This window comes from Sebastes umbrosus, chromosome 3 (genome assembly GCF_015220745.1).
Source record: "Sebastes umbrosus isolate fSebUmb1 chromosome 3, fSebUmb1.pri, whole genome shotgun sequence".
Lineage (NCBI taxonomy): Eukaryota > Metazoa > Chordata > Actinopteri > Perciformes > Sebastidae > Sebastes > Sebastes umbrosus.
Window position 1 is genome coordinate 1,460,940 of NC_051271.1, and position 22,487 is coordinate 1,483,426.

A 22,487-nucleotide genomic window follows, 5' to 3' on the forward strand; every position below is an offset into this window, starting at 1 on the left:
TTGTTGGTTTCATAAGAATAGTCCATTTATTCGTTATATTGTAGTAAAGAAGAATGTCCGGTTTCCATGACAACGAGCAAACAACACAACACAAAACGGCAGACAATTCAGCAAATACCCTTTGCCCTTCCGGGCTAAACCCTGACGCCAACAACACACCTCCTTACCTATATACCCGTGGCTGGGTCAGTCAATTAACACAGTGCCACCTAGTGTTCCTAAAGGTGAATTACACCATAACCTCAGTATATGTCAGCATCATTTTTTGGCTCCTACATGGACACGGCTTGTTTCAAACGCACAATCTCTGAATACGGGCTGTGTGTATTTCCCCGTATATTGAGCGTTTTGATTATTCATATAGCACTTAAACCTGCTTTATAATGTAAAAGACATAAAGATCTCACTTTTTACAATATGGGACCTTTAAATTATAAAATTAAACTATGAGATGTACAATGTCTACTGTGAAACTGGTGTACTGGCCGACAAAATATGTAAATATGGTAATAATAATAATAAGTCACCAATTGTGTGTAATATGAATATGACACAAAAATAAAAGAGAAAACTGCTGCTTATGAAAACAAAAACTGAATAGTGAGGTTGACTGATTATAACAGTGTGTAGGTGCAGCACATGTTAGCAGCTGAGCACAGAGGGAGGAACCAGGTAGCCACAAAAGCATTTATTATTTAATATTTGGTGTTTATAGCTAGTAAGTTAGCTCCCGTAACCAACAATATGTTAGCTGTCTGTGGCTAGCTCATTTTATGCTATTCAGGTTTTGATCACTAATTCCTACTAACTGGACCTAGAAGCTAACTCTACGCTAACAGGACTAGCCAATCAGAGGCAGAGTAGGGCGGGTCATGCCTTCGCTATAGCAGGATTCGTAGTTTTTCACTGCGATAACGCGAGTGAACACTGGAAGAAACGTGAAACGTGAACAAAAGTGAATCCAGAACATCTGGATCGCCCCCTGGTGGCTGGCTGCAGTTTCTGTTCTGATCTGATGTTCATGTTTCTGATCAGTCTGGTTTGACAGAACACAGTGAGCCTGTTACAGGTTGGTGGATAACTTTATTGACTCTACATGGACTCGGTCAGTGTACGATTATGAAACATTAGTGACAGGAAGAGAAGCTGCAGCTGTAAACAGGAATATGGCGTTTTGCAGTAACACTGAAGCTCCGGGCGAACACGGAGCGACGGCTCAGATCATGGCGAAGTTCAACCACTGCAGGAGGAAGACAGAGAAACCAGGTCAACACTGTGTGTAGGTGTATTCTGGTGGTGGCCTGGTTCTGGTTCTTCAGACACCTGAATGTGTTTAACAGACTGTTCAGTTCTCACCTGGGTGAAGTCGAGCTCGATGGAGCCGCTCTCGTTGGCGTCGAGCTTCTGGAAGATCTCTGAGGAGGAAGAATCACACGTAGTTAGCAGCTGTGTTCGTTAGCTCGTTAGCTACATTAGCTACATTAGCTACGTTATCTTGTAAAATAAGACATTTAAAATAAGACACATTACACTTTGTTTCTGACTTATCAGGTTTTGTTTGTCAGGTCTAAATGCTACAATACCCATGAGCCTCTGCTGCCGTTGCCGTGGAGACGAGGCCAGTCAGAGGTGTGAATCAGAGCGGTGGTGAATTCAAAATGCTTCGTCGGTGCAGTTGTCATGGTTACTGAATTCACCCACAATTGACCCAACATTTAACGGGACTGTTTGTAACTTCTTACACGTATAAATCACCCGGTCGGTGTCCCATGCGCTCTCGCATATGCTGCATATGCGCGCTCGCATGTGGCTATGCTGTTCAGACTCAGACTCCAACACAAACTACAGTGAAGCACCAAAACCTCTTGGTTGTATCTAATGAAGCCCGTCTGTTAAACAGTGTTGGCCGCGGTCGGAGGACGCGGGGGAGACCGTAGCTTTGGTCTCCAGGACCGGAGTCTCTGCTCCTCTGCTCCTCTGCTCCTCTGCCTTCCTTCTCTCACACACCACGCTCCTTCTCTCTCTCTCTCTCTCTCTCTCTCTCCACCTCTCACGTGCATGCTGCTCACTCCACACTGCAGAAGAGTTAGTTTAGCTCTGAGAATATCTAGTGAATGTACAGTGGACGTTTGTGCAGAAATAAATGCTGCAGCTCCTCCAGACCAACAGAGGTTTCCCGTGTCTTGTGAAGTGACGGGGCTCCGCAGAGAGAAACGTTATCGTCTCCTACCAAAACTCCGGCGTCTCCCCCGTTCCCTCCGGCCGCGGTCGGGAGGCTGAGGCAGGAAAAGCCAACACTAGGATCAGCATTGATTCATGGAGAGACCTTGGTCTGGTCAGCTAACATTACTGCCAAGCAGCTGAAATATAGAGTGATATTGTGCTTTTAGCTGACGTGTGTCTCCTCACTGTGTTGAGTGATGCTCCTTCATGTCTATGTAGAGCGAGCACAAGCGCCAGCAACAGGACGCTGACTTTAGTTGACTTAACGACCACAGGTGAAGCTGTTAACAAGACATTTCTGATTCTTACAAACAGTCCCTTTAAATGTGAACTCATTTAAGCTGCAGATTGTTTTCAATTTCCAAAACACTTCATCTTCAGAATGTGAAGCTCTGTGATTGGATGTTTCTTAACCAAATGCACCCTGGGAGTCGTAGTCATAGTGACTTTTTAATCACAGCAACATGTTTGTTCAGATGAATCAAACTGTGAGGAAAGTGAACGGTGGAGCTTTCCCTTCAACATTCAGTCCTTCAGAAAGAAAGCTTTGACCCGTGAGACTCACTGAACATCATCTCAAGCCTCATCAGACAGCCCACGAAATTGTCGAAGTCGATGGTCATGTCGGGGTCGGAGTATCGAGCCACCAGCAGCTGGTAGATGGTGTTGTTGAGGGTGAAACCTGGAGGAGCAGAGAACACCATCACCATCACGCTAACGCCACAGTAGCCACATTAAGAAGCTAATGCTAAGTCTAGTCTTTGTGTTTCTATTCAAACACAAATAAAGTATGACTTTATTAATAAACTCACTGTTAGCTTTGGTTAGCAGCTAGCATTTATGACCTCGGAAGTGTATCTGCAGTGTGACACTGCTAACACTGTTAACGAAGCTAACACAGCTAATGATGTTAACGAAGCTAACAGCTGGTCCAGCAGGACATAACGTACCTCCACCATCAGCGTACTGACAGTAAAGTGTTGAGAGTCCAGACAGCAGCAGAGACACAGAATACAAACACAACATTAGTTTAGACAGAATACAGGAGATAAACAGGAAGAAGAAGAAGAAGCTCTTCTTCACGTGTTAGTGAGCAGCAAGCCTCGAGGTAGAGCGCCGGGCTGTGAAGACAACTTTACGTAGTGGTCAAACGGCGGTAACTACTAAAGGAAACACTACTGCGCCTGATATATGGAACCAATGGATGATCTGGGAACTTCATCAATCAGCAGTCTGTAGAAGAAGTAGAAGTAGAAGTAGAAGTAGTAGAAGTAGAAGTAGAAGCTTACCTGCGTCTTTGAAGGCGACTCTCATCTCAGGCGTGCTCATCGTCCCCGAGTTATCCGAGTCGTTTTTCTTATAGATGGACTGAATGAAAAACACACAGCTGCTGCTCATCATCACGTATAAACTCTACGGTTACTCTGCAGAAACACTACTATAGATAAGTACTCGTCAAAACAACTTCTTGAGAAAGAGTACAAAAGTATTTACTGAAAAGAGTACATGTGACTCGTTACTATCCACCTCTGCTTAAAAGGTCAAAGGTCAAAAAGGTCTTACCAGATATCTCTGCACCTTCTTCCACAGAGTGGCGAACTCTCCGAGGCCGAGCTTCCCGTTACCGCTGTCCTGCTCAACGGTTAAAGATCCATCACTGCTGGAGGAGCTGTGATGTCACACTGTACTAACCTGCTCTGTGATGTCACACTGTAGCTCACTAGCTAGCGTTAGCAGCTGCTAACGTCTGGTAATAACAACATGGCTTTAAAGGATACGTCCATCAGGTTCACCATGATCCTGGAGGTGTCCATACTGAAGCCGTCAGTCTTGATGTCAGTTCCTGTGAACAAGAGACAGGAAGTTAAAGCTGATGGTGATCAGGTGATCAGGCGATCTGGCGATCAGGCGATCTGGTGATCAGGCGATCAGGCAATCTGGTGAGCTGAAGCTTCTGCTCGACTCACGTTTGGAGACGATCTTGTTCAGGATGGTCCTCAGCTCTGCCGCAGAGATCTCCATGTCCTGAAACACACCAGGACCACCGGATCAACCAGAGGACTCTGCTCTGATTGGTCCCCAGCACACAGGAAGTGATGTAATACTTACGGCTCCAGCGAGTTTGGTGAAGAGGCCTCTGAATCCTGCGTCCACCTCCGAATCAGACACCGTCTCCTGAACACAATCACCATGGCAACGGTCACAATGTGAACAATAAACTTTGTTTACAAAGCAGCTGTTTTTAATGTTATTTATTATATTATTATTTTATTAGACGTATAGAGACATTAACCTAAAGATTATCTTCATCATCAATTAATAATAATGACATTTCTGAAAATAATAAAAATGTTCAAGATGAATTCTTCAGATGAAACCTTAAATATCCAGATTAGTTCTGTTTAATCACTAATGAATTTAAATATTTCTGTTTGAATAAATGAGAAGAGTTGTTCTCACATCGTCCAGCTCGGCGCTGACCGGGTCGTCACAGGGTCTGACAGGACGGAGACACATTCACATGTTAGAGACACAGTACAGAATCACTGCAGGACCACTAGAGACTGTGGACCAGAACCAGAACCAGAACCAGTGTGGGGGTCTTACACGGTCTCCGTCTGCTTCTCGGAGAACACCCGGATGCAGAAGTCTCCGTTGAGGTGCGGCTCGAAGGTGGACGGGACGATCAGGTACTCTCCCGGCGGCAGTTTGAAGCGAGTGCTGACCTCACGCAGGTTGATGAAGGTTTCTGACTTGGCCGTCTGAGCGTGACTCAGGAAGAAGTTCTTATCCAGGTGCACCTGCGTCTGCCCGCAGAACTGAGGGGGACAACGGCCAATCAGACGACAGCACAGGTGGTACAGCCAATGAGCATCGTCTAGAGTTTCTGTCTCTGCCCAGCAGCTTACAAATCATCCTTCTTACACTGAATCAATCAATATTTAGTGTCAGATTATTGATTCCTTTAGTGAGCAGTAGTGGCCGTGTGTAATGTTTATTATTTATTATTTAACTGTATATTAGATCCTTTATGCTACTTCTTTCCCTTCTCTCCAGGTCGTTGCTCAGAGAAACATTTACTCTATTTATATACCCAAGTTACCAACATGTGGTATTTATTATGTATGATGGTGCTTTTAAGGACCCTCAGACATCTGAGCTTTGAGAGTCGTCTGATGAACAGGAACAGTTCAACATTTAGATAAATCTTCTTCTCCTCTTCCTCTCTGAGAGTCACATGTTCAGACTGACAGCACTCTCATGTCTGTACAGCAGCTGCTTAGCTTAGCTTAGCTTAGCATAAGGACCGTTTCCAGTTCCAGTTTATGCTAAGCTAAGCTAACCAGCGGACATGAGAGAGGGCTCAATCTGAACATGTGACTGTTTCTAAACGTTTTCAACAGTCAACTCTCAAATCTTGGATGCCTGAGCACACTGATGAAGCGGAGGCAACCACGGTCACACCATCACCACGGTAACGGTACAGCATCACTTCTCAAACAGATGAAGGAAAACAGTGTGAGGTGTCCTGTGAGGTGTGAAGCCTTTGATCTTTGACCTGAAGGTGATGTTCGGGGTCCAGAGCTCACCTGTTCGGGAACCTAAAGTGAAACAGAGAAAGGGTTACAGGTGGATCAATCGGTCTGACATCAGATCCTCTAGATCCTTTACTTCTTCTTCTTCTTCTTCTTCTTCTTCTTCACTTCTCACCTCGTAGATGGCGAACCCAACGGTGTGCATGTCTTCTCCTTGTTTCCGGAGCTTCCTGCGGTTCTTCTGGATCAGACCGACCACGAAGCTGCAGCCATCTTCTCCATCTTCTGGGTCGTCATCCTCCTCCTCCAGCTTGATGATGAACTGAGGATTCATCCAGAATGTGTCTGCAGAGAGAAAGTTCAGCTCACATCAGGGGACCCTTTAAACCGCCAACATTCCAGAATATATTCAGCTCACACCAGGGGACCCTTAAAACCGCCAACATCATAACAGACCTTAGCCTAGTAGTAGTAGTAGTAAGAGTAGTAGCAGTAGTAGTAGTAGTAGTAGTAGTAACAGCAGTAGTAGTAGTAGTAGTAGTAGTAGTAGCAGTAACAGCAGTAGCAGTAGTACTCCAGTACTTACAGGGGTTGTTCCTGCAGCCTCCGGCGGTGGATCCTTTCCTCCAGGTGCCGTCGAACTTGCTGACGCTCCAGTGTTTGACGGAGTCGTCCTCAATGGTGTCGGGGGTCAGAGTGCACACCTCTACACGAGAGTAGTGACGCAGGAAGTCGGTGTAGGACATCCTGCAGAGATATTACAGGGAAGAGCTCTCAGTCTGTCTGCAGCTACATACACCTACAACACCTGTATCCACGGTCTGTTCTCTACCCACCAGAACTCTCCATCCTCTGAGTTGGCGTGTGGACAATCTCCCTGCACGGACTGCCACTCAGACGATCTGTATGATTATGAGTATAATAATTACACTGTTAAAACAGAACCGGCCTTACAGGAACACATAAAGAGGTCACCAGTAAGACCAGTGGACTGACACAAAGAATAGAAGTGTATAATTGTCCTGGTCCTGTGTGGTGTTGTGGTTGGTTTGGTTACCCGTCGCTCCAGGCTCCGGTCCACTCCACCTGACCCCAGGGGTTCCTCACCCTCACCAGCTTCTCCATCCGACCGCGGTAGTTCACCTGAAACAAAAACAACATCAGCATCACATCGTTCTCCTCTCGTTTCACCTCATTCTCATCTCTCCTCGTTTCATTTGAAGGAAGTGATGTCACCTCCACGGCGCCGGTCAGCGAGTAGGCGTGGCCTTTCACCAGCTTCTGACGGGTGACGGCCTCCGAGTCTGAGGCGCTGGTGATCTAAACCAAAGCAACAACAGGGACGGTTTAGTCGTCATCGTCATCATCATTATCATTATCATCATAAATTATTTTCTGTTCTATTATACAGTTGAAAACATCTCAACTCCTGCAGTAGAAACACAGTCAACACTCCTTCCATGGAAAGTAAAACACATGAGTATCTGTTACTGAACGTAATGAAGATAACTCACGTCGATGGAGCAGCCCAACAGCGCTCCGGCCTCCAGGGCCTTCTTGAGGATCTGGAACAGGTTGGAGGGGGGTTTTCGGAGGTCGAAGTTCTCGGCGATGCCTCCGGTGAAATCCTCAAAGCCCTCGGTGGTGGAGCCGCCAGACAACGCTTCATAGCAGCCGTTCACCCTGCAGCAGCACAGATCAGAGTCACTACAACACACCTGATGGAGCTGCATGTTCTGACTATTCTCTCTGTACGGTTCGATTGTCAGCCACGACCTGAGTGATCACACTGTACGGTCCGATCGTCAGCCACGACCTGAGTGATCACACTGTATGGTCCGATCATCAGCCACGACCTGAGTGATCACACTGTGCGGTTCGATCATCAGCCACGACCTGAGTGATCACACTGTACGGTCCGATCGTCAGCCACGACCTGAGTGATCACACTGTACGGTCCGATCGTCAGCCACGACCTGAGTGATCACACTGTACGGTCCGATCGCCAGCCACGACCTGAGTGATCACACTGTACGGCCTCGTCCGGCTGTAAACAGTAGAGCTGATAGACGCTGTGCAGCCAGAAACAGGTTGAGATAACGAAAAGGAAAAAAAGCTGTGGAAATTTGCCATAAATCGGGAGAACTGTGACCCCGAGAGGAAACCGGGAGACGGCGATGAAAAACGGGAGGGTTGGTAGGTATGAGTTCTGATGAGTTCTGATGGGAATCCAAACTTTTTTGCATATTTTGCAACCCTGGCAACAGTAGGACACAGAAAAGTTCTGGCCTCAGACCTGGACCTGGACTCAGAGTACTGCTCAAATGACCTGGACCTGGACCCCGAGTTCTGCTCAAATGTCCTGGACCTGGACCCCGAGTACTGCTCAAATTACCTGGACCTGGACTCAGAGTACTGCTCAAATGACCTGGACCTGGATGCTGAGTTCTGCTCAAATGACCTGGACCTGGACCCTGAGTTCTACTCAAATGACCTGGACCTGGACCCATCATTCTCTAACACTTGATAGTGATTAAAGGGAAATTCTAGTTTCATTCAACTCGAGTCTTATTTTTGACAACATGATGACATCACTAAAGGTCACATGATCACACAGACTGGAAACACGTTAGAACAACCAGATCTCAGGTATTAACTCTAATATCAGTGAACCTCCAGAATAAGACTGAGAGAAGGTAAAACAGGAAGTCGCTGCCCCCCCCCTCGGCCTGTTCAACCGGTCGTGGTTTGTGACCAGAAGGTTGTCGGGTTGAATCCCTGGGTGGTTCTCTTACTTGGCGTAGGCCTTCTCCAGCAGGGCGCTCCAGAACTCGCTGCCCTCCGCCGAGTGGACGAACAGCAGCTCTCCGTCTTTGCACGGCAGACGGTCATCGATCACCACGTCCACCCACTCGCCAAACTGCCAGAACTACAGACCGGAGAGAACAGGAAACAGTGTAGACATTTACTTTGAAAGTCTGAATTCTTCTTCCTGTCTACAGCTTTAAAACAGATTCAGTTACTACTTTATTATTTATTATATATAGATGCACTCGTTCACGAAATGCTGGAAGCGTGATTGTTCTCTCCAGAACCGACTGCAGAGTTTATGGTTGTGGCGTTCCACGGGGATTTATCATGATTCCACCTATGAACCGCACAAACATACGGTATTTACATGTTTACTTCTGTTTTACATCAGAGCTGAAGGTAACCATGGCAACTGTGTTGATGCTTCTAGCTACGTTAGCAGCTGACAGACTGAAACATCAAGTTCATCATGAGATCCCTTCAACTGAAGCTGATATTGACTTGTGTGTTTACGTTTCTGTTACCTGGAAGTGAAAGATGCCGGCGTAGTCGTCACCGAAGCCCTGATCGGTGGGAACGACCCTCGCCATCACGTACTCATTCAGCGTCAGAGAGGCGATGGCCGCCAACAGCCAGCAGTCACCTGGACAGAAAGGAAACAGCTGAAACTGACAGGCTTACTACTGCCATCTACAGACAGGAAACAACTGAAACTGACAGCCTCACTACTGCCATCTACAGACAGGAAACAACTGAAACTGACAGCCTCACTACTGCCCTCTACAGACAGGAAACAACTGAAACTGACAGCCTCACTACTGCCCTCTACAGACAGGAAACAACTGAAACTGACAGCCTCACTACTGCACTCTACAGACAGGAAACAGCTGAAACTGACAGCCTCACTACTGCCATCTACAGACAGGAAACAACTGAAACTGACAGCCTCACTACTGCCCTCTACAGACAGGAAACAACTGAAACTGACAGCCTCACTACTGCCCTCTACAGACAGGAAACAACTGAAACTGACAGCCTCACTACTGCACTCTACAGACAGGAAACAGCTGAAACTGACAGCCTCACTACTGCCCTCTACAGACAGGAAACAGCTGAAACTGACAACCTCACTACTGCCACCTACAGACAGGAAACAGCTGAAACTGACAGCCTCACTACTGACCTCTACAGACAGGAAACAGCTGAAACTGACAGCCTCACTACTGCACTCTACAGACAGGAAACAGCTGAAACTGACAACCTCACTACTGCCCCCTACAAACAGGAAACAGCTGAAACTGACAACCTCACTACTGCCCTCTACAGACAGGAAACAGCTGAAACTGACAGCCTCACTACTGCCCCCTACAGACAGGAAACAGCTGAAACTGACAGCCTCACTACTGCCCTCTACAGACGGGAAACAGCTGAAACTGACAACCTCACTACTGCCCCCTACAGACAGGAAACAGCTGAAACTGACAGCCTCACTACTGCCCTCTACAGACGGGAAACAGCTGAAACTGACAGCCTCACTACTGCCACCTACAGACAGGAAACAGCTGAAACTGACAGCCTCACTACTGCCCTCTACAGACAGGAAACAGCTGAAACTGACAGCCTCACTACTGCCACCTACAGACAGGAAACAGCTGAAACTGACAGCCTCACTACTGCACTCTACAGACGGGAAACAGCTGAAACTGACAGCCTCACTACTGCCCTCCACAGACAGGAAACAGCTGAAACTGACAACCTCACTACTGCCCTCTACAGACAGGAAACAGCTGAAACTGACAGCCTCACTACTGCCCTCTACAGACAGGAAACAGCTGAAACTGACAGCCTCACTACTGCCCTCTACAGACAGGAAACAGCTGAAACTGACAGCCTCACTACTGCCACCTACAGACAGGAAACAGCTGAAACTGACAGCCTCACTACTGCCCCCTACAGACAGGAAACAGCTGAAACTGACAACCTCACTACTGCCCCCTACAGACAGGAAACAGCTGAAACTGACAGCCTCACTACTGCCCTCTACAGACAGGAAACAGCTGAAACTGACAGCCTCACTACTGCCCCCTACAGACAGGAAACAGCTGAAACTGACAACCTCACTACTGCCCCCTACAGACAGGAAACAGCTGAAACTGACAACCTCACTACTGCCCCCTACAGACAGGAAACAGCTGAAACTGACAGCCTCACTACTGCCCTCTACAGACAGGAAACAGCTGAAACTGACAACCTCACTACTGCCCCCTACAGACAGGAAACAGCTGAAACTGACAGCCTCACTACTGCCACCTACAGACAGGAAACAGCTGAAACTGACAGCCTCACTACTGCCCTCTACAGACAGGAAACAGCTGAAACTGACAACCTCACTACTGCCCCCTACAGACAGAAAACAGCTGAAACTGACAGCCTCACTACTGCCCTCTACAGACAGGAAACAGCTGAAACTGACAGCCTCACTACTGCCCCCTACAGACAGGAAACAGCTGAAACTGACAACCTCACTACTGCCCCCTACAGACAGGAAACAGCTGAAACTGACAGCCTCACTACTGCCCTCTACAGACAGGAAACAGCTGAAACTGACAACCTCACTACTGCCCCCTACAGACAGGAAACAGCTGAAACTGACAGCCTCACTACTGCCACCTACAGACAGGAAACAGCTGAAACTGACAACCTCACTACTGCCCCTACAGACAGGAAACAGCTGAAACTGACAGCCTCACTACTGCCCTCTACAGACAGGAAACAGCTGAAACTGACAACCTCACTACTGCCCCCTACAGACAGGAAACAGCTGAAACTGACACCCTCACTACTGCCCTCTACAGACAGGAAACAGCTGAAACTGACAACCTCACTACTGCCCTCTACAGACAGGAAACAGCTGAAACTGACAACCTCACTACTGCCCTCTACAGACAGGAAACAGCTGAAACTGACAATCTCACTACTGCCCTCTACAGACAGGAAACAGCTGAAACTGACAACCTCACTACTACCCCCTACAGACAGGAAACAGCTGAAACTGACAACTTCACTACTGCCCCCTACAGACAGGAAACAGCTGAAACTGACACCTCACTACTGCCCTCTACAGACAGGAAACAGCTGAAACTGACAGCCTCACTACTGCCCCCTACAGACAGGAAACAGCTGAAACTGACAACCTCACTACTACTCCCTACAGACAGGAAACAGCTGAAACTGACAGCCTCACTACTGCCCTCTACAGACAGGAAACAGCTGAAACTGACAACCTCACTACTGCCCTCTACAGACAGGAAACAGCTGAAACTGACAACCTCACTACTGCCCTCTACAGACAGGAAACAGCTGAAACTGACAGCCTCACTACTGCCCCCTACAGACAGGAAACAGCTGAAACTGACAACCTCACTACTACTCCCTACAGACAGGAAACAGCTGAAACTGACAGCCTCACTACTGCCCTCTACAGACAGGAAACAGCTGAAACTGACAACCTCACTACTGCCCCCTACAGACAGGAAACAGCTGAAACTGACAACCTCACTACTGCCCCCTACAGACAGGAAACAGCTGAAACTGACAGCCTCACTACTGCCCTCTACAGACAGGAAACAGCTGAAACTGACAGCCTCACTACTGCACTCTACAGACAGGAAACAGCTGAAACTGACAGCCTCACTACTGCCCTCTACAGACAGGAAACAGTTGAAACCACCGTCTTGGCGTCATTCTACTCTTCTGTTTTTGTGTCATCAGGTCATCATCAGACAGACGACGCTGTCACAGTCTCTGGGAGGTCTCACTCTGACCTAAATAACCAGAATGACCAACTTTAACTCTGAGAGGTCTCACTCTGACCTAAATAACCAGAATAACCAACTTTAACTCTGAGAGGTCTCACTCTGACCTAAATAACCAGACTGACTAACTTTCAGTCTGACTGAGAGAGAATCTGTTGTTTGATGAAAAAGTTTCTTTATTGTGAAGTTACACAACAACAGAGAGTTAGTGGTTTAATGGAGGCACGGCAGGCTGGTGAGTCATCACTACAACGCCCACAGGGTGTGTGTATGTGCGTGTGTGTGTTTGTCAGGGTGTGTCCTCACATAACTTCCCCTCCCCTTCTCTCTGATGTTTGTCTCTCGCCCTCTAACAATAGCTGGCAGGCTTCTTCCTGTCCTGCTCATTCCTGCTCAGCCAATCAGGGCTCATCGTGGCAGCGCCCTCTAATTACAGCAGATCCAGACGGTTCTCATTAGCTTCTCTGGTTAGAGAATGATCTGCTGTAACCACGGTTAGTTCTTTCGGTTCTGATGCTTTCTGTCCTACAGTTAACAGCAACACTCACTAGAAGTCAGTGACAATCGTTTCTACACTTTAAAAGAGTTGATGCTCTAAATGAATTATGGAAACGCCTTCACTGAGTAAATGTTGACATTTAAGTCACGTGACTGATCAGCTGATGTATATACTTATATTGTCTTTGTCTCCAGACAGCATGAAACATGGCCGATAGCTGACAGGAGAGAAATACTGAAGCTGATTTTCCATCTTTTAAATGTTCAAACATCAGATGAGTGACTCAAACAGGATGTAAACATCCGTTCTCTCTCCGCTGACTTCCCTTCATATCGTATTATATATCATATCATTATCATATTATGACTTCACCTCTCTGATCCCTGTCTCACTGCACACGAGCAGCAGCTTCTGACTCTATGGTAAAGAGACAACCTACTGTGGTGCGTTCAGGGACAGTCTGACAGTCTAGAGGCTGTGGTGTGTTCAGGGACAGTCTGACAGTCTGGAGGCTGTGGTGTGTTCAGGGACAGTCTGAGGGTCTGGAGGCTGTGGTGTGTTCAGGAACAGTCTGGAGGCTGTGGTGTTTTCAGGGACAGTCTGGGGGCTGTGGTGTGTTCAGGGACAATCTGGAGGCTGTGGTGCGTTCATGGACAGTCTGGAGGCTGTGGTGTGTTCAGGGACCTTCTGACAGTCTGGAGGCTGTGGTGTGTTCAGGGACAGTCTTTAGGCTGTGGTGTGTTCAGGGACAGTCTGACAGTCTGGAGGCTGTGGTGTGTTCAGGGACAGTCTGAGAGTCTGGAGGATGTGTTGTGTTCAGGGACAGTCTGGAGGCTGTGGTGCGTTCAGGGACAGTCTGAAGGTTGTGGTGTGTTCAGGGACAGTCCGGAGGCTGTGGTGTGTTCAGGGACAGTCTGGAGGCTGTGGTGTGTTCAATGACAGTCTGGAGGCTGTGGTTTGTTCAATGACAGTCTGACAGTCTGGAGGCTGTGGTGTGTTCAATGACAGTCTGGAGGCTGTGGTTTGTTCAATGACAGTCTGACAGTCTGGAGGCTGTGGTTTGTTCAGGGACAGTCAGACATTCTGGAGGCTGTGGTGCATTCAGGGATAGTCTGACAGTCTGGAGGCTGTGGTGCATTCAGGGACAGTGTGACAGTCTGGAGGCTGGGGTATGTTCAGGGACAGTCTGACATTCTGGAGGCTGTGGTGTCTTTAGGGACAGTATGACAGTCTGGAGGCTGTGGTGTGTTCAGGGACAGTCTGGAGACTGTGGTGTGTTCAGTGACAGTCTGGAGGTTGTGGTGTGTTCAGGGACAGTCTGGAGGCTGTGGTGTGTTCAGGGACAGTCTGGGGGTTGTGGTGTGTTCAGTGACAGTCTGGAAGTTGTGGTGTGTTCATGGACAGTCTGGAGGTTCTGGTGTGTTCAGTGACAGTCTGGAAGTTGTGGTGTGTTCAGTGACAGTCAGGAAAACTCACCCAGAGCTCCCTGGCAGATGTCGGTCCTGGTGGCTCCGCCCACGATGAACTCAGGATTAGAGACCAGTTCCTAGAGGGGTCGAGACGAGAGACGAGAGACCAGATCAGAGACCAGATCAGAGATCAGATCAGAGACCAGATCAGAGACCAGATCAGAGATCAGATCAGAGACCAGATCAAAGACCAGATCAAAGACCAGACTGCTACTTGCTGCTGCTACTACTACTAGTACTGCTACTACTGCTATTAGTACTATTGCTGCTGCTACTACTACTACTACTACTACTATCTACTGAGTCCGCTGAACTTTGAGTCTCCAACAACAAATGTTTACAACAGTCTTTCCAAACAGAGACTCATGGACTCAGGGCCCTGAGGGGGTTTCAATAAATTCCTGAAATAAGTAAGAAATGAAACTCGACCTGTTTAAACTGAAACCTGCAGAATGTTTTTTACTAATACTAGCTACTCATACTTCAGTACATACATATCACATACTTGTGTCATTTTCAACACGTATCAATGCAACAGAGGTGGAGGAAGTATTCAGGTCCTTTACTGCAGCAAAAGTACTAAAACCACACTGTGAAAATACTCCACTACAAGTAAAAGTAAGTTAAAGTAGTAAAAGTATGTCAGTACTATCATCTAAATGTAGTTAAAGTAGTAAAAGTACTGCTGTGTCAGTAATCAGTGTTGTTCTATTATCTAGATAAGATCATCATGTGTTTGTAGTTTAATCAGCAGCAATGCATTATGGTCTATAAAACCATGATGTAGTTGTAGTTTAATCTGCAGCAATGCATCATGGTCTATAAAATCATCAAGTGTTTGTAGTTTAATCTGCAGCAATGCATCATGATCTATAAAATCATCAAGTGTTTGTAGTTTAATCTGCAGCAATGCATCATGGTCTATAAAATCATAATGTGTTTGTAGTTTAATCTGCAGCAATGCATCATGGTCTATTAGACCATCATGTAGTTGTAGTTTAATCTGCAGCAATGCATCATGGTCTATAAAATCATCATGTGTTTGTAGTTTAATCTGCAGCAATGCATCATGGTCTATAAAATCATAATGTGTTTGTAGTTTAATCTGCAGCGATGCATCATGGTCTATAAAATCATAATGTGTTTGTAGTTTAATCTGCAGCAATGCATCATGGTCTATAAAACCATCATGTAGTTGTAGTTTAATCTGCAGCAATGCATCATGGTCTATAAAATCATCATGTGATGGTAGGTTAATCTGCAGTAATGCATCATGGTCTATAAAATCATCATGTGATGGTAGGTTAATCTGCAGTAATGCATCATGGTCTATAAGATCATCATGTGTCCTGTGAGAACCTGGTATCTCCAGCCTGTTTCCAGCTGATGGAAGAAGCTTTTTAAAGAGTTTATTCAGCTTCAGGAGGAGGAAGAGGAGAAAGGGGAGGATTCACTCAACACATAAAGGAACTCTTCATCCATCCATCATCAGTAACCTCTTAGCCTAAAACCCACGCTAACACATGCAAATTCCACACACTCCTCTTCCTCCTCCTCCTCTTCCTCTTCTGCTCTTGACTTCCTGCTTCTGAAAACATTCAGAGTGACACATCTGCACGAGGACACTCCGCCCAGTACAGAGTACTCTGTGTATTAACAAGTACCTTTTACAGTATTTTAAAATGAATAGTTTGTTATATGACTGATATGTGAAGTACATCTCTTGTACCACATCAAGTATTAAAACATGTTTAATGAGCAGCATGTGGTGTTTCCCTTCTCCTCCCTGGGAACCACCGCTGTTTATCACAGCGTAGTGACTCATCTCTCTGCTATGTAGTATCTCTGATGACTCACTGTATTCCTACTAAAACATCCCTCAAGTATTCCTCTGAAGTACTCCTCTGAAGTACTCCTCTAATATTCCTCTAAAGTACTCCTCAAGTATTACCCCGAAGTGTGTTTGTGCTGCAGCTCTGATGTTCATCCCGTTATTTCACTAATGTTTATTGCTGCAGTATTTATTATATAATAAATACTGTATAATATTTATCATATAATAAATACTGTATAATATGTATCATATAATAACTACTGTATAATATTTAGTACATAATAAATACATTATAATATATATTACATAATAAATACAATATAATATTTATCATATAATAAATACTGTATAATATGTATTATCTAATAAATACAGTATAATATTTGTTATATAATAAATACAGTATAATATTTATTATATAATAAATACTGTGTAATATTTATTCTATGATGTCGTCTGGATACATAAAATATCTCCAGGATATTCAACACTATTTTAGTTTTACATCATAAAATGTCATATTATCTATACTGCATCTATCATGATAGTTATTGTGCTTATGGAAATATTGTTATTATATATATATTTAATATTTCTGTAATATTTTTATACAATATCTCTATAACACATCTGTAATATTTCTATATAATATCGCTGTAATATTTTTATATAATATGTCTATAATATATCTGTAATATTTTTATATAATATCTCTAATATTTGTATATAATATGTCTATAATATATCTGTAATATGTCTATATAATATCGCTATAATATTGCTATATAATATGTCTATAATATATCTGCAATATTTCTATAGAATATCTCTATAATATTAGTTCTAATAATAGTTTATGTTTTCTCAGTGAGGATGGAGCAGCAGTTATAAGTCGCCTGCAGGTTTTCTATATAATATTTATATATAATATATCTATAATAATAGTTATTATATTAGTTATAATAATAGTTGATGTTTTCTCAGTGGGGGCGGAGCAGCAGTTATTAGTCGCCTGCAGGTATTCTACATAATATTTATATATAATACATCTATAATATGTTTGTATAATATTTATATATAATATAGCTATAATATGTTTGTATAATATTTCTATATAATATATTTGTAATATTTATGTATAATATTTCTATATAATATATCTGTAATATTTATGTTTTAATATTTCTATATAATATATCTGTAATATTTATGTATAATATTTATATATAATATATCCATAATATTTTTGTATAATATGTATATATAATATATCTATAATATTTTTGTATAATATTTATATATAATATATCTGTAATATTTATATATAATATTTTTTAAGCGTCTTCAGATAACTTCTGTTGTGATTTGACACTATATAAAAAATAAATTGAATTGAATTAAATATAATATATCTATAATATTTATGTATAATATTTCTATATATATCTGTAATATTTATATATAGTATATCTATAATATTTATCTAATATATTTCTATATAATATATCTATATTTTTTAAAATAATATTTCTATATAATATATCTGTAATATTTATGTATAATATTTCTATATAATATATCTGTAATATTTATGTATAATATTTCTATATAATATATCTGTAATATTTCTATATCTATATCTATAATATTTCTATAATATTAGTTAATATACTAGTTATACTAGTGGATGTGTTCTCAGTGGAGCAGCAGCAGCAGCAGCAGTAGTTATGAGCCTGCAGGTATTCTGCCAACAAACAACCCCCCCCTCCCCCCCACCCTCCTCCCTCCGACCCCACCCACCCATCCTGATCCAGACCGTGATCCGGACCGGGCCCAGGAGGCCCAGGCCTGGGTTCGGGTCGGGTTCTTACCGTAGGTCTCTTCCAGGTGACTCCCCGGACCTTGTGTGAGTTCCGGCCCAGTTCGTTGAAGCCCAGCGCCTCGGCAGCGGGGGGGAACGTCGGGTCTTGGAACAGCCTCCCGGAGGAGCGGCAGCCAGCCCGCAGAGCGTCGAAGTCCTGGTTCAGGTACCGGACCGCTTTAGCGTTGGTTCCGAAGCCCGCCGCCAGGGCCCGCTTCTTGGCCAGAGTGGACGCCACACCGGACATGATGGCCGAGGACAAGACGATGACAAGACGAGGACAAGACGAGGACAAGAAGACGAGGACTAGTTAGAAACAGTCCACAGATTCAGATCAAACTTTTCCTCTCAGAGACTCAGAGAGACAGACCTCCAGACCTCCGCCCAGAAAACCAGAGGAGGAGCCATCTGTCTCTCTCTCCGCTGTCTGACTGTGTCTCTCTACCTACTTTAAATCTGTCTCTCTCTCTCTAATCTGTCTCTCTCTCTGCTGTCTGACGATGTCTCTCTACCAACATTAAATCTGTCTCTCTCTCTCTTTCTCTCTCTCTAAACTGTCTCTCTCTCTCTAATCTCTCTCTCTTGCTCTAATCTGTCTAGCTCTAATCTGTCTCTCTAATCTCTCTAATCTGTCTCTCTCTCTAATCTCTCTCTCTCTAATCTCTCTCTCTCTAAACTGTCTTGCTCTCTAATCTCTCTCTCGCTCTAATGTGTCTATCTCTAATCTGTCTCTCTCTCTCTCTAATCTCTCTAATCTGTCTCTCTCTCTAATCTCTCTCTCTCTCTCTAATCTGTCTCTCTCTCTAAACTGTCTCTCTCTAATCTCTCTCTCTCTAATCTGTCTCTCTCTCTCTCTCTAATCTGTCTATCTCTAAACTTTCTCTCTCTCTAAACTGTCTGTCTCTCTCTCTCTCTCTCTAAACTGTTTGTCTCTCTCTAATCTCTCTCTCTCTGTCTAATCTGTCTCTCTCTCTCTCTCTCTCTCATCTCTCTCTCTAATCTGTCTCTCTCTAAACTGTCTTTTTCTTTCTCTCTCTCTCTCTCTCATCTGTCTCTCTAATCTCTCTCTGTAATCTATCTCGCTCTCTGTAATCTGTCTCTCTGTAATCTGTCTCTCTATCTGTAAACTGTCTCTCTGTAATCTGTCTCTCTCTCTGTGTGTAATCTATCTCCCTCTCTCTAATCTGTCTCTCTCTAAACTGTCTTTTTCTCTCTCTCTCTCTCTCTCCCTAATCTGTCTCTCTCTCTTATCTCTCTCTCTCTCTCTCTCTGTAATCTGTCGCTCTCTCTGTAATCTGTCTCTCTGTAAACTGTTTCTCTCTCTCTGTAATCTGTCTCTCTCTCTCTGTGTAATCTGTCTCCCTCTCTGTAATCTGTCTCTCTCTCTCTGTAATCTGTCTCTCTCTCTCTGTGTGTAATCTGTCTCCCTCTCTCTAATCTGTCTCTCTCTAAACTGTCTTTCTCTCTCTCTCTCTCTCTCTCTCTCTCTCTCTCTAATCTGTCTCTCTCTTTTATCTCTCTCTCTCTCTCAGTCAGTCTGAGTTACAGAATCAGGAAACAGGAAATAAAATGAACATCACCGAGAAAGTAAAAACCCATTAACTGTCCAGCCAGCCCCCGTCTGGATTAATAAGTGACCAGCTGTTAATCATACGAATATTATAGAGATATCAAACAGCAAACACAACAGAGTCCTGTTACAGAACCACTGGGTTCAGTTTAACATTAACATCATCATACAGCAAATACAACAGAGTCCTGTTACAGGAGACACCGTCATTTATCAGAATAAACTCTACGTTCAGTTTAACATTAACATCATACAGGACCGTGTCCATCAGATCCATCGGGTCCATCAGGTCCATCAGGTCCATCAGGTCCATCAGGTCCATCTGGTCCATCAGGTCCATCTGGTCCATCTGGTCCATCAGGTCCATCAGGTCCATCTGGTCCATCAGGTCCATCAGGTCCATCTGGTCCATCTGGTCCATCAGGTCCATCAGGTTCATCAGGTCCATCAGGTCCATCTGGTCCATCAGGTCCATCAGGTCCATCTGGTCCATCTGGTCCATCTGGTCCATCTGGTCCATCGGGTCCATCGGGTCCATCGGGTCCATCAGGTCCATCTGGTCCATCTGGTCCATCAGGTCCATCAGGTCCATCAGGTCCAACAGGTCCATCTGGTCCATCAGGTCCATCAGGTTCATCAGGTCCATCAGGTCCATCTGGTCCATCAGGTCCATCAGGTCCATCAGGTCCATCTGGTCCATCTGGTCCATCTGGTCCATCAGGTCCATCAGGTTCATCAAGTCCATCAGGTCCATCTGGTCCATCAGGTCCATCAGGTCCATCAAGTCCATCAAGTCCATCTGGTCCATCTGGTCCATCAGGTCCATCAGGTCCATCAAGTCCATCAAGTACATCAGGTCCATCTGGTCCATCTGGTCCATCAGGTCCATCAGGTCCATCTGGTCCATCAGGTCCATCAGGTCCATCAAGTCCATCAAGTACATCAGGTCCATCTGGTCCATCAGGTCCATCTGGTCCATCAGGTCCATCAGGTCCATCAAGTCCATCAAGTACATCAGGTCCATCTGGTCCATCTGGTCCATCAGGTCCATCTGGTCCATCAAGTCCATACAGCAAACACAACAGAGTCCTGTTACAGAACCACTGGTTTCAGTTTAACATTAACATCATCAAACAGTAAATACAACAGAGTCCAGTTACAGGAGACACACCGTCATTTATCAGAATAAACTCTGCGTTCAGTTTAACATTAACATCATACAAGACCGTGTCCATCAGGTCCATCGGGTCCATCTGGTCCATCAGGTCCATCAGGTCCATCTGGTCCATCAGGTCCATCAGGTCCATCAGGTCCATCTGGTCCATCAGGTCCATCAGGTCCATCAGGTCCTTCAGATCCTTCAGGTCCATCAGGTCCATCTGGTCCATCATGTCCATCATGTCCATCAGGTCCATCTGGTCCATCAGGTCCATCAGGTCCATCTGGTCCATCAGGTCCATCTGGTCCATCAGGTCCAGCAGGTCCATCAGGTCCATCCGGTCCATCAGGTCCATCTGGTCCATCTGGTCCATCAGGTCCATCTGGTCCATCAGGTCCATCAGGTCCATCAGGTCCATCAAGTTCATCAGGTCCATCAGGTCCATCTGGTCCATCAGGTCCATCTGGTCCATCTGGTCCATCTGGTCCATCAGGTCCATCAAGTCCATCAAGTACATCAGGTCCATCTGGTCCATCAGATCCATCTGGTCCATCAGGTCCATCAGGGCCATCAAGTTCATCAAGTACATCAGGTCCATCTGGTCCATCTGGTCCATCAGGTCCATCAGGTCCATCAAGTCCATCAAGAACATCTGGTCCATCTGGTCCATCAGGTCCATCTGGTCCATCAGGTCCATCAGGTCCATCTGGTCCATCTGGTCCATCAGATCCATCTGGTCCATCAGGTCCATCAGGTCCATCAGGTCCATCTGGTCCATCAAGTCCATCAGGTCCATCTGGTCCATCTGGTCCATCAGGTCCATCAGGTCCATCAGGTCCATCAGGTCCATCTGCAGAGAAGCCTCAAGATAACAAAAGCCTTTAAAAAGTACTTTAACATTTTTATCTGCTCCTTAAAAGTCTAAAAATATTATAAAAACGGTCATATAAAAGTTCTTTAAAGATTTATAAAAAATGATTAAATATAAAAAGTCTAAAAAGTCTTTTAAACCTTTTTTCTAAAACGTCTAAAATGTTTTACATTAACGTCTTAAAACATCTCTTTCAGTTGTGTTTCAGGTGTGTTTCAGGAGTCTTTCAGGTGTGTTTCATTTGTCTTTCAGGAGTCCTTTAGGTGTGTTTCAGGTGTGTTTCAGGTGTGTTTCACGTGTTTTTTCCGGAGTCTTTCAGGTGTGTTTCAGGTGTGTTTCTGGAGTCTTTCAGGTGTGTTTCAGGAGTCTTTCAGGTGTGTTTCAGGTGTGTTTCAGATCTGTTTCAGATATGTTTCAGGTGTGTTTCAGGAGCCTGTCAGGTGTGTTTCAGGTGTGTTTCAGGAGCCTGTCAGGTGTATTTCAGGTGTGTTTCAGGAGCCTGTCAGGTGTGTTTCAGGTCTCTTTCAGGAGTCTTTCAGCTGTGTTTCAGGAGCCATTCAGGTGTGTTTCAGTTTTGTTTCAGGAGTCTTTCAGGTGTGTTTCAGGTGTGTTTCAGGAGTCTTTCAGGTGTCTTTCAGGTGCGTTTCAGGTGTGTTTCAGGAGTCTTTCAGGTGTCTTTCAGGTACGTTTCAGGAGTCTTTCAGGTGTGTTTCAGGAGTCTTTCAGGTGTCTTTCAGGTGCGTTTCAGGTGTGTTTCAGGAGTCTTTCAGGTGTCTTTCAGGTGCGTTTCAGGAGTCTTTCAGGTGTGTTTCAGGAGTCTTTCAGGTGTGTTTCAGGTG

At 44.9% G+C, this 22,487-nt stretch overlaps 2 protein-coding genes across 2 annotated transcripts in view; both read right to left on the minus strand.

Annotated features, from left to right (window-relative positions):
* LOC119484981 (NACHT, LRR and PYD domains-containing protein 12-like) overlaps window positions 1-22,487 on the minus strand; it is a 956,516-nt gene that overhangs the window by 796,189 nt on the left and 137,840 nt on the right. The window lies entirely within an intron of this gene.
* LOC119485001 (calpain-2 catalytic subunit-like) lies at window positions 1,064-18,444 on the minus strand. The gene is made up of 21 exons (XM_037764238.1): window positions 18,059-18,444; window positions 14,361-14,430; window positions 9,095-9,213; window positions 8,555-8,688; window positions 7,274-7,442; window positions 6,996-7,079; window positions 6,817-6,902; window positions 6,596-6,661; window positions 6,346-6,506; window positions 5,935-6,104; window positions 5,814-5,825; window positions 4,831-5,042; window positions 4,684-4,720; window positions 4,333-4,398; window positions 4,191-4,248; window positions 4,002-4,066; window positions 3,787-3,855; window positions 3,513-3,591; window positions 2,789-2,905; window positions 1,357-1,415; window positions 1,064-1,240 (listed from the first exon to the last, which is right to left on the minus strand). Exons 1-21 carry the CDS (start codon window positions 18,293-18,295, stop codon window positions 1,217-1,219), a joined length of 2,094 nt encoding a protein of 697 aa, XP_037620166.1. The 5' UTR covers window positions 18,296-18,444; the 3' UTR covers window positions 1,064-1,216.

Bases quoted from the DNA above. Each gene is read 5' to 3' on its own strand.
- LOC119485001 (XM_037764238.1), bottom strand. From the start codon at position 18,295: ATGTCCGGTGTGGCGTCCACTCTGGCCAAGAAGCGGGCCCTGGCGGCG. The intron at 8,689-9,094 runs GTAACAGAAACG...TCCGGTCTGTAG, and splicing joins CCGGCATCTTTCACTTCCAG to TTCTGGCAGTTTGGCGAGTG. The intron at 1,241-1,356 runs GTGAGAACTGAA...TTCCTCCTGCAG, and splicing joins TCGAGCTCGACTTCACCCAG to TGGTTGAACTTCGCCATGAT.